Here is a 12444-nt window from a genome sequence, read left to right on the forward strand (position 1 = left end):
AGTTCATCCCCGCTAGACTGACCTTATAAAAATTGTTAAGGAACTTAATTTGAAACAAAAGGGTGCTCATTAGTAACAGAAAAATGTATGAAATAAAAAATCTCACTGGTAAAGATAAATATATAGCAAAATTCAGAAGAATCTAATGTTGTAATGAAGTTGGGTAAATCATTTACAAATCTAATATGAAGATAAAAAGACAAAAGTAGTACAAATAATTATAGCTACAATAATTTCTCAATGATACACAAGATAAAAATATATAAATGTGACATCAAAAATGGGGGAGGGAAACTAAAATTGTAGAGCTTCAGAATGAATTTGAACTTAAGTTGTTAACTTAAAATAGACTATTATAAATAGGCTTGTACAGCTAAAACTAATACTCTTCTATGTTCAAAAATACATCAAGTTTAAGCAACTTAATAAAATAGATTAATACTGTTTTATATAAGCCTCATGGTAAATGCAATGAACTGTCCAAAAAATAAATTAAGAAGACATTGCCACTTACATTAGCATCAAAAATAATAAACTACTTAGGAATTAATTTAACCAAGGAAGTGAAAGATCTGTACAATGAAAACTGTAAGACATTGATGAAAGAAATTAAAGACACAAATAAATGGAAATATATCCCAAGTTCTTGGATTGGAAGAATTAATATTTTTAAATGTTTATATTACCTAAAGCAATTTGGAATTCTTCAGAATTCCACTGGCACTTTTCACAGAAATAGAAAAAATATTCCTAAAATCACATGGAACAAAAGACCCCAAATAGCCAAAGCAACCTTGAGAAAGTTAGATACATGACATGTTCTAACTTCTTTTTAAAAAAAAACAAAAAAAAAAAAAAACAAAAAAAAAAACATGTTTTTATTGATTTGAGAGAGAGAGGAAGGGAGAAGGATAGAGAGATAAAAATATCAATGTGAGAAAAACATAAATCGGCTGCCTCCTGCATGCCCCCTACCTAGGAAAGGCCCAAAAGCCAGGTATGTGCCCTGATTAGGAATCAAACCAGTGACCTCTGGTTAATGGGTCAACACTCAACCACTGAGACACACCGGCTGTGTCCTAATTTAAAACTATCTTGCAGGGTGTGGCATGGGCAGGGCGGGGCTTCTGCTTGAGAAGGCCCTGGGCCAGTAGGGCAAGGGTGCAGGGGCCGACTAGTCCCCACGGAAGCCACGCCAGAGCCACAGCCCTAGGAACACGGGCAGGAGAAGCCCTTTAAGCTCCTAGGAATTTTAGATGTCAAGAACATTCCCAGTGCATGGGACTCAGTTTTATATGGTTCATTAGAATCTGTTGTGGCTGGCCTTGGACATTTTTTATTAACTAGTAGAATTAGGAGATCATGTGATGTTGGAATAGGAGGATTTATCATTGTGACTTTAGGATACTGGTTCCATTGTAGGCATAATTATGCAAAGCTAAGAATCCAGGAAAGAATCACCAGAGAAGGAATTAAAAATAACTTTTCAAATAAAGTACCCACCTTAATCATGAAAAAACAACAAAAACACAAACCAACAACAGCAGCAGCACCTGAACAGTCTCGAGCATTGAACCCAAATGTAACTGATGTCAGTGTGACCCACGAGGAGATCGACTGTGTAAAACATTGAAGGCACCACAGGTCTTTCAATCAAGTAAATGAAGCATGTGCAAGTTGTAAAAAATAAAACTATATTGCAAAGCTAAAATAATCAACACATATAGACCAATGGAACAGAACAGAAAATCTAAAATATCCCCACCCATATGTAGTCAATTAAATTTTGACAGGGGTGTCATAATACACATTAGGAAAAGAATAGTCTCCTTGATAAATGGTGATGGGAAAATTGGATATTCAGATGCAAAAGAATGAAATTGGACAAAGCTTCCACCATATACAAAAATCATCTTGAAATTGATAAAAGCCTTAAATATAAGACCTGAAACCATCATATCCTAGAAGAAAACAGCAAAAAACTCATTGACCTTGGTCTTGGCAATGATTTTTTTAATACGACACCAAAAGTAAACATTATAGTCAATGAAAGGGAACATAAGCAAGTGGAGCTACATCAAACTAAAAAGCTTCTGCACAGCAAAGGAAACCACCAACAAGATGAGGACGCAAATCTATGGAATGAGGAAAAAAACTTACAAACTATATACTTAATAAGGGGTTGATATCCAAAATATATAAGGATTCATACAATTCAATTGAAAAAACAAAACAAAAACATAAAAACAAGTACACCTATTAAAAAATGAAAAGAGGACCTGAGTAGACTTTTTTTCAAAGAAGACATATAAATGCCCAACAGGTAAATGAAAAAGTGCTCAATGTCACTAAACATCAGACAAATGCAAATCAAAGTCACAATTAAATATCACCTCATAGCTATTAGGATGGCATTCTCAAAAAGGCAAGTAATAACTGTCTGCAAGGGTATGGGCGAAAGGGAACTCTTGTACACTGTTGTTGGGGGATGTAAATTGTTATATTCATTATGGGAAACACTATGGAGTTTTCAAAAAAAAGAAAAAGAAAAATAGAACAAACATATGACCAAGGAATCCCACTTCTGGTATATCTAAAAGAGGTGAAATCAGTATTTTGTAGAAATATTTGTACTCCATTAATTGAAGTTTTATTCACAATACCAAAATATGGAAATAAGCTAAGTGTCCCCCAGTGAATCAAGTATAAAGAAATTGTCTGGGGGTTTGGGGGGGAATAAGAAAACATTGGACTTAAGTGACACATTAGACCAGATGGACATAGACGTTTACAGAATATTCCATCCAAAAGCATGAAAAAAACATATTCTTCTCAAACATACATAGAATATTCTCTAAGATAAACTATAATGTTATTCCATAAAGTAAGTCTTAATATGATAGGATTGAAATAATATCAGGCTTCTCTTCTGATCACATGGTATGAAACTAGAAATCAATTATAAGAAGAAAACTGGAAAATTCACAAATGTGGAGATTAAGCAACATGCTACTGAACAACCAATGGGTTAAAGAATAAATCAAAAGAGAAATTTAAAAATATCTTGTGGTAAATTAAAATGGAAATACAGTATACCAAAACTTGTGGAATGCAGCAAAAGCAATTATAAGAGGGAAGTTTATAGTGATAAAAACCTACATTAAGAAACAAGATCTCAAACAACCTAACTTTATACCTTAAGGAACTAGAAAAAGGACAAATGAAGCCCAAAATTAGTACAAATAAGGAAAAACCAGAGCAGAAAGAAATGAAATACAAATTAAAAAGACAGAAGGAAAGATAAATGAAATAGCTGACTTTCTGAAAATATAAATAAATGAGGCCCGATGCACAAAATTCATGCATGGGTAGAGTCCCTAGGCTGGGCCAGTGATCAGGGCCAATCTGTGAGGTGATCAGGGGGCCCCTGCGGGCACCTGCCTTGGCTGGCCTGGGGCCTGTGGGCTGGGGGCAGCTCCTGCGTTGAGCATCTGCCCCCTGACGGTCAGTGTGCATCATAGTGACTGGTCGTTCCACTGGTCATTCTACCGTTTGGTCGATTTTAGGCTTTTATTATATAGGATAGATTCACCAAGAACAAAAGAGAGAGGACTCAAATAAAACCAAAAATAGAATGAGACATTAAAATTGATACTGCAGAAATACAAAGGATCATAAGAGGCTACTTTACTCCAACAAACTGGAAAACCTAGAATACATCAATTCCTAAAAACATACAACATACCAAGACTGAATCATGAAGAAATAGAAAATCTGAACAAATTATTAGTAAGGAGATTGAATCAGTAATCAAAAACTTCCCAATAAGAAAAAAGTCCAGGACTAGATAGCTTCACTGGTGATTTTCACCAAATATTCAAAGAAGAATCAATACCAATCCTCAACTTTTCCCAAAAAATAGAATAGAAGGGAGCACTTCCAAACTTATGAGTCCAGCATTGCCTCGATACCAAAAGAGTCAAGGACACTACAAGAAAATTACAGGCAAAATATATCTTATGAACAACATAGATGCAGAAACCCTCAACAAAATATCAGCAAACCAAATTTGACAATATATTAAAAGGATCTTATGTTCGAGTGTGATGTATTCCAGGGATGAAAGGATCTGCAAAACAATGTGTGATACATCACATTAACAAAATAAAGAATAACAATCATATGATCTTCTCAATAGATGCAAAAAAGCATTTGACAGAATTCAACATCTACTTATACTGAGTGGGTATAGAGGGGAAATTCCTCTATACATAATAAAGACCACATATGACAAACCCATGCCTAACGTCATGCTCAGCAATGAGAAACTGAAAGTTTTTCCTTTAAGATCAGGAATAGGACAAGGATGCCCATTCTCACTACTTTTATTCAAGACTAGCAGCCGGTGCACAAAATTCATGCACGGGTAGGGTCCCTAGGCCTGGCCAGCGATCAGGGCCAATCTGTGGGGCAACCAGCAGGGCAATCGGGGCCCCCGCTTGCACCTGCCTTGGCCTGGAGCCGCCTGCTCACCGGCCCTGCCCCCCACCACCACTGCCACTGGTCGCTGTCTTTGGGGCAACCAGCAGGGTGAGTGGGGCCCCCGCTCACACCCACCTTGGCCTGTTGCTGCCCACTCACCTGTTTCACCATCCTGCCATGGTCCCGCTCTCATCGGGGCGCATCAGTGCTGGCAGCACCTCTACTTCCACCCGTTGCCAGCACTGCGTCACCAACGCACGCCATGTTCCACGCCACCCCCTGGTGGTCAGCGCAAGTCTAACTTCCAGTCGATCAAACCCCCGCCTGTGGGGACAATTTGCATATTAGCCTTTTATTATATAGGATTATATAGGATAGTACTGGAAGTCCTAGCCAGAGCAATTAAGCAAAAAAAAAAAAGTTCTTAAAATTGGAACAGGAAAAGTACAACTGTCTTTATCTGCAGATGACATATATTAAAAAAGAACCCTAAAGACTCTTCCAAAAAAAATGTTAGACATATAAAGGAATCAGGAATGTTGGAAGATAGAAAATCATTATATAAAATCAGTTGCATTTCTATACACTAACAATAGACTATTATAAAGAGAAATTAAGAAAATCACCTTTATAATTGCATCAAAAAGAATTAAATGCCTAGGAATAAATTTAACAAAGGAGGTAAATATCTGTGTACAAAAACTGTAAGACATTCTAAAGAAATTAAAGAAGACACAAATAAATGGAAAGATATTCCATGCTCATGGATTAGAAAAATTCATATCACTAGAATGCCCATACTACCCAAAGCAATCTACAGATTTAATGCAATTTCTATAAAAATTCCAATAATATTTTTCACATAAATAGAAAAAAATTTCTAAAATTGTATGAAGCCACAAAAGACCCCAATAGCCAAAGCAATCTTGAGAATGAAAAATAAAGGCATCACACTTTCTGGTTTCAAACTATATTACAAAGCTATAACAATATAGTATTGCACAAAATCAGACAGACACAGATCAATGGAACTGAAGAGAGAGCCCAGAAATAAATCCATGCATATATGGTCAGTTAATTTACAACAAAGGAGCCAAGAATAAACTATATGGAAAGCATAGTCTCTTCAATAAATGGTGCTGGAAACACTGGGAAGCCACATGCAAAAGAATGAAACAAAATCACTATATTCCATACACAAAAACTGACTGAAATGGATTAAAGACTTGAAGATAAGATAGGCAACAATAAAACTCCTAGAAAAAATAAGGGTCCTTCAGCTCAGCCTGCACCCTGTCCAATCCTGGTCCCTCTCATAATCCAGAAACACTGGCTCCTAAGTGCTCACTGCCTGCTTGCCTGATGACCCTAACTGCTCCCCCCTGGCCTGATCGCCTTAACCACCTAACTGCTCTCCCCTCCTGACCTGATCCCCCTAAACACCTAACTGCTCTCCCCTCCTGACCTGATCCCCCTAACCACCTAACTGCTCTCCCCTCCTGGCATGATCCCCCTAACCACCTAACTGCTCTCCCCTCCTGACCTGATCCCCCTAAACACCTAACTGCTCTCCCCTCCTGACCTGATCCCCCTAACCACCTAACTGCTCTCCCCTCCTGACCTGATCCCCCTAACCACCTAACTGCTCTCCCCTCCTGACCTGATCCCCCTAACCGCCCATCTGCTCTCCCCTCCTGGCCTGATCCCCCTAACAACCTAACTGCTCTCCCCTCCTGACCTGATCCCCCTAACCACCTAACTGCTCTCCCCTCCTGACCTGATCCCCCTAACTGCCTATCTGCTCTCCCCTCCTGGCCTGATCACCCTAACAACCTAACTGCTCTCCCCTCCTGACCTGATCCCCTAACCACCCAACTGCTCTCCCCTCCTGACCTGATCACCCTAACCACCTAACTGCTCTCCCCTCCTGGCCTGATCATCCTAACCACCTAACTGCTCTCCCCTCCTGGCATGATCCCCCTAACTGCCTATCTGCTCTCCCCTCCTGGCCTGATCATCCTGCCTAACTGGGACCTTCTCCCTTCTGCCAAGGCACCGGCCTTCTCACCTTCTCCCTTCTGTCTTCTCCCAAGGTACCAGCCTTTTCACCTTCTCCCTTTTGCCTTCTCCCATGGCGCCAGCCCTTTCACCTTCTCCCTTCTGCCTTCTCCCAAGGTACCAGCCCTTTCACCTCCTCCCTTCTGCCTTCTCCCATGGTGCTGGCCTTCTCACCTCCTCCCTTCTGCCTTCTCCCATGGTGCTGGCCTTCTCACCTCCTCCCTTCTGCCTTCTCCCATGGTTCTTGCCTTCTCACCTCCTCCCTTCTGCCTTCTCCCATGGTGCTGGCCTTCTCACCTCCTCCCTTCTGACTTCTCCCACGGCACCAGCCTTTTCACTTTCTCCCTCTGCCTGCTCCTGCATGGCACAGGCCTTTTCACCTTTCCCTTCTGCCATCTCCCCAGGCGCCGGCCTTTTCACCTTCTCCCTTCTGCCTGCTCTCATGGTGCCGGTCTTCTCACCTTCTCTCTTCTGCCTGCTCCTGCATGGTGCTGGCCTTCTCACCTTCTCCCTTCTACCATCTCCCAAGGCACCGGCCTTCTCACCTTCTCCCTTCTGCTTCTCCCGGGGCGCTGCCTACCCTCGAGTTGCCTCAGGCTGGTCCCTGGTTCTCCCCGCGCCTCCCTGCTTCTGCCTCATCTCTGGAGCAATGCCCTGTGGCATGCATAGGAGCTAATAAAGAGCTAATATGCTAATGGTTCGGTCATGACCCTATGGCATCCTGGCCTAATTTGCATATTACCTCTTTATATATATAGTTTCTTATTTGTCAAAAACACTGAAATAAAGAAAAATTATGTAAACCTCCATTCTGGTGAGTATGATAGCAGAGATGTCCTCCTGCACCAGGTCAGTACAGCTCCCGGCATTTAGGCCCCAGCATCAGCAATGCTAAGCCACTGACAGTCATATCTTAACTAGAAGTAACTCAACTTTTAGTTACTTTTGGGCATTGTTATTGGCTGCAAAGCTTCTGAGTATACCTCCAAGGTTCTTCCTAAGAGTTTGAGCTGCCTAGTACCCTTTAATAAATTCTTTTCCTGCCCTAACCAGTTTGGCTCAATGGATAGAGCGTTGGCCCGCAGACTGAAGGGTCCCAGGTTCGATTCCAGTCAAGGGCATGTACCTTGGTTGCGGGCACATCCCCAGTAGGGAGTGTTCAGGAGGCAGCTGATCGATGTTTCTCTGTCATCGATGTTTTTAACTCTCTATCCCTCTCCTTTCCTCTCTGTAAAAAATCAATAAAATATATATATTTTTAAATTATTTTTAAAAATTCTTTTCCTGCTTAAATTAAGCAAATTAAGCAAACAACTAATATTAAATCAATCAACAAGCCAACCTATCCTTCACCTAGGATTACATAAACAATGATTAAGAATGGAGGGGAGGAAAAGAAGAGCTATTGCTCAACTATAAAAGAAAACAAAGGTATAATAATGTGGGCTTTCAGACATTTTAACCAATTAATATAGGCTATATTTTATATGGTTAAATGCAGTCTTTTTACTTCACTTATTTTCATTGCTTTTAAAAATCAATGCTTATTTTGATTTAGCATTATGTTCAACATTTATTTCACCATAGAATCACCCTCTACGTCACAGACGTAATCTACTTTTTTACTTTCTAGGAATTGCATAGTGTATTAAAAAGTTTGTTTAACCAGACTCATTTATAATGTGTCAAATCTTCATTTATATTCTTCTATTAAACTTTGGCAAGGACTATATTAAAAATTTCAATTGTATTCAATAAAGTCATTTTTCAGTAAATCATTGCGCCTTACTTTATACAATTAAGTACATTAAATCAAATCTTGATTTAAAGGCACAATACAATCAGCTCATTTAAAGACACTTGTAAATTTTTAAAATTTGGGAATCTTTCTGTAAAATACAGAATAACAACTTCCCTTTTGCTTGAATGTTTTACAATTGAATTTTTAGAATGTTGAATTTTCTCTACATGGCATAGAGCTCCACACCTAGGCTAAAGCAGCCTTGTAATCAGGGAGCAGTTCTAGGAGACAGAAACCATTTAGTTGTGATAATATAGAAAGTGATTTAATACAGGAAACTAGGTGCTTAGCACATCACTGAAAGATTGGAGAAGTAAACTCTCAGCTTGGCGTATAGGTATGATGTTCATAAGGCCACCAGACAACCACTAGGTGAGAAGACACCTTTGCTACTGTTAGAAGCAAAGAACCAGAATACTATGGCCAACCAGTTGTTGAACTGAAGAACATTATTACAAGATCAGGAAATCTACCACAACTGCCTCTTGACATACAAAAAGCTTGTGACTGGACACTGGCAGGTTGCTTTCAAAGCAATACAAAATAAAAGTCTCCATTGTATAACACCAAAGCAGTGGAAAGATGGCTTCCATTCCATTTTCAAATTAATTGCCAGATTTTCTTAAGCCGTGCAAGGTCACCTATAAGGAAGCTGTAAGGAAGCCCAAGCCTCCTAAAAAAGCCACAATTGGCAGTCCCAACTGAACTCAGCCTTGGCACCGTTCTAGCCCAGGCATGTGAGGAAAGAAGCCTCCACGGATTCCAAGCCCCCAGCCATGCAAATACCTGAATGAAGGCCCCTCACATCATGGATATAACATCCCCACCTTGCTTCAGCTACTTAAATTATGGCCCACAGAATCTGTGAATATAATGATTGTGATTTTACATCAGTAACATTTGTAGTGCTTTTTATGCAATAAGAGCTAACAAATCATATGATATCATATATATTTTATGTTTCAATTTAGCATTTTTAAAGGGCATCATACTGTTACGTGATTATATACCACAATGTAGCTAAAGTTTTATGCTCAATTTTAAAGGATAGCTGGTGTCCAATTTTTTTTCTATAAGAACTAAAACCATGGTGAATAATTTTATCCATAGAGGTTTTTGTTTTTCTTTTATATTTAGCATCACTTCTTTATCATAAATTTCCAGAATGATTGTGTCTGGGCTATGACTAAATTTCTTTCAAAATATTTTGTATCAATTCATATTTATCTTGAATATTTAGCATGATAGAAAAAAAGTTTTAAAGAAAACAAATTTACTTCCATTTATTTTAAAAATTTTTTAAGTACAAAAATAAATCCTTTTTGTTAATCAGCCCTATTGAAAACAAAAATATGTGGCCAAAAACCCTGGGCTTCCCAATATATGGTAATGTAAGTTGGACCTTGTGAATCAAACATGAGAACCTGAGAACTACATGAGAACTACAGCATATTGAGCAACTAGCATGTTGAGCTGAAATGAAATAATATTCACATGAAACAGCCAGCAAGAAATGATAATAGCTAGGCAAGGGCTTTGGCTTATCAAGTGCAAGAGGTCCTGGCTAAGTAAACAAATTTTACTATTTCCAGGGCTCTACCATATACTGTTGTACATGGCTAAGAAGGCTGCGAGTCTATCCCACATTCCTCTGGACAAGCAGTGAGCTGCAGAACAGGCATTACATCTGAGAAAGGGGCAACTTGGCCTAACTGGTTTCCCGGGGTGGGGGGGTATGTTTTGCAATTGCACCCTCGAAGCAGTTGCCATTTTCAAATTCACTGTAAGTCCTTGTTAGCGCCAGCTCTTGCCCTCAGAGTTCTTCCTATGTATAGGCCTAGATTTTATAGTGAAGGAGAGGTAGAGCTCTTGATTTCGGCCTCCCCATGGCTAACTCTTCGTGGGATATTTCTGCCTTTGCACCTGGGAAATATGGGATTTCTAAGATCTATGTTAGTATGGAAAAATGACTGGCCTAAAGAGCTTGCATTACACAAGCCACTCCTAAACTCTCCCAAATAATTTTTGTGACCCTGGGTCCCAGTTTTTAAACATACAGATACTCAAAGAGAAAATTGTTATTAGACTCCTGTCTCCATGAATACTACTTATGTAATATTGGACAATTTTCTGAATCCTTTTTTTCCTAAGTTTCAGTTTCCTTATATACAAAATCAGGATAATAAAGCACATACCTTGCAGGGTTGCTGTGAAGATTAAGTGAATAATGTGTATAAAATGCCTGGCATTTAAAATATTCAATAAACGTTAACTCTCATTTTAAAAAATAGTAAAGCACACTAGTGCATTCAAATAGTGAAGCCTAATTCTCATCCTTGCGTAAGCTGCAAGGGAATATAGGAAATGCATGATTTTAAGTTTTCAAATATGCAGTATAGAAGGCTGTAATGGAGGGGATACTGAGAGCCAGTGCCCCGTGTCCAACATGGATTTAAACATGAATTCTCCCTTAAACTCTATTGTCTGTTTTCCAAACAAGAACATTTAAAAAACATTCTGAATATTGCAGCCCTGTGAGATGATATTTTAAATATCGTTTAGCATTAAGAAAAATAAGACATTTTTGTACAGTTATTTCCAAGTTTAAATTATATCAAAACAGAGCTAAACTCACACTCTAAATAAACAGTACTGTTTATCTTAGAAATGAGCAGTGTTAATTCTCTGAAACAAGAGTGACAATACTAATTTTAGTTCAGAGTTTACCGTAAGCCAGGAAGTGTTCCTGTATGTGACATGTTTTATCACAAAATCTCATGAGGCAGATAATATTCCCAATTTACAGAAGAAGAAACTAAAGTATAAACACTCCAATAATTTGTAAAACTAGTGAATTTGGATTTGAGCCCAGGCAGTCTCGCTGTAGAGTGAATATTCTTAGGTACCATTCTCAACTGTACACAGGAAAATGCTTCCAGTCTATAACTTAATCTACAAGCATTTGAAGCACTTCCAAAATATAGGTGTTTACCTATATTAATCAAAAGAAAGTTTAGTACTGTATCCTATTTTGTATTGTCATTAAATGGCAGAATACACAGTGAAGATATAGAATATTGAACTATGTTAACTAGTTCAATAAAATTTTTAAAATGAATCTTATATTTCATAAATATGACATTTTTGGCTAACTACTGAAATTGTGACTAAATTTTAAAATAGCAAGGACTTAGCCATCTTTCTGTGATTTGAACAAAAAGAATTCTCACTCTTCATAATTCTACACACTTGGATTCCTTTATATTAAGATTTAATTCTGATATTTATGCCTCCTTCTCCTGTTGGCACAGATAATGTAAATGGACACTGCACAAGTCCAACTTCTCAGAGTTGCGGTTCTGGAAAACGCCTTTCCAGCGCTGATGTTTCCAAAGTAAACCGCTGGGGTCCTGGAAGACCACCTTTTCGAAAAGCACAGTCAGCTGCCTGCATGGAGATTTCTTTACCAGTTACAACAGAAGGTAGGTTAAACATACACATTTTTGTGGATACAATTAAAATTTGACACACCATGCATGGTATTGGGAGCTGGAGGACAGGGGATGGAGGTCATGTGTAAAAGATAAACAAAACAGTCAACTCTAGGCAGTGACTAACAGAGCCTGGTCGGCTGTTGTCATGATGCCAAATCCATTCCCCACTCCCCCCGCTCCTTCACCTCTGAAACCAGAATGGCTCTGCCTATTGGGGGCTCCCACCTCCTCTGTACAAAGGGTGACCTATGCCTTCATCTGTTGTCTGTACCCCAAAGCTTAGTCTCATCTCTAAATTCTATTAAAACAACTATGTTTATAAACTTGCCAAGGGATAGGAAGGGGAAATTAGGAATACTACATTCTGTTTTCTAGAAAAAGAATAGTCTGAGAATTTATACTTAGTCTCTGTTTATAAAAAGTGAGTCACAGTCTACCTATCAAGAGGGAACAGTGAGTGAAGGCAATAGAAAGAAGAATATGAGAAACTTGTACTCTGGAGTTTCTAAGAATACAACCTTCCTAATACCCTTTAACTGAGGTGGTGAGTTTATGCTGCTGGAGTGTGTGCACTGTTAAGTATTGATGAGCAGGAGAACCCAAAACCGT

The 12444-nt window shown here is 38.8% G+C and overlaps 1 protein-coding gene across 1 annotated transcript in view; it reads left to right on the forward strand.

Moving 5' to 3' along the window:
- Window positions 1-12444, forward strand: part of STXBP5L (syntaxin binding protein 5 like) — a 223949-nt gene that overhangs the window by 193402 nt on the left and 18103 nt on the right. Inside the window, exon 23 of the mRNA XM_036351923.1 lies at window positions 11653-11823. Coding sequence (XP_036207816.1) covers window positions 11653-11823 — 171 coding nt within the window. The remainder of the gene's footprint in view (window positions 1-11652; window positions 11824-12444) is intronic.

The sequence above is a fragment of the Myotis myotis genome, unplaced genomic scaffold (assembly GCF_014108235.1).
Source record: "Myotis myotis isolate mMyoMyo1 unplaced genomic scaffold, mMyoMyo1.p scaffold_m19_p_2, whole genome shotgun sequence".
NCBI classification, from domain to species: Eukaryota; Metazoa; Chordata; class Mammalia; order Chiroptera; family Vespertilionidae; genus Myotis; species Myotis myotis.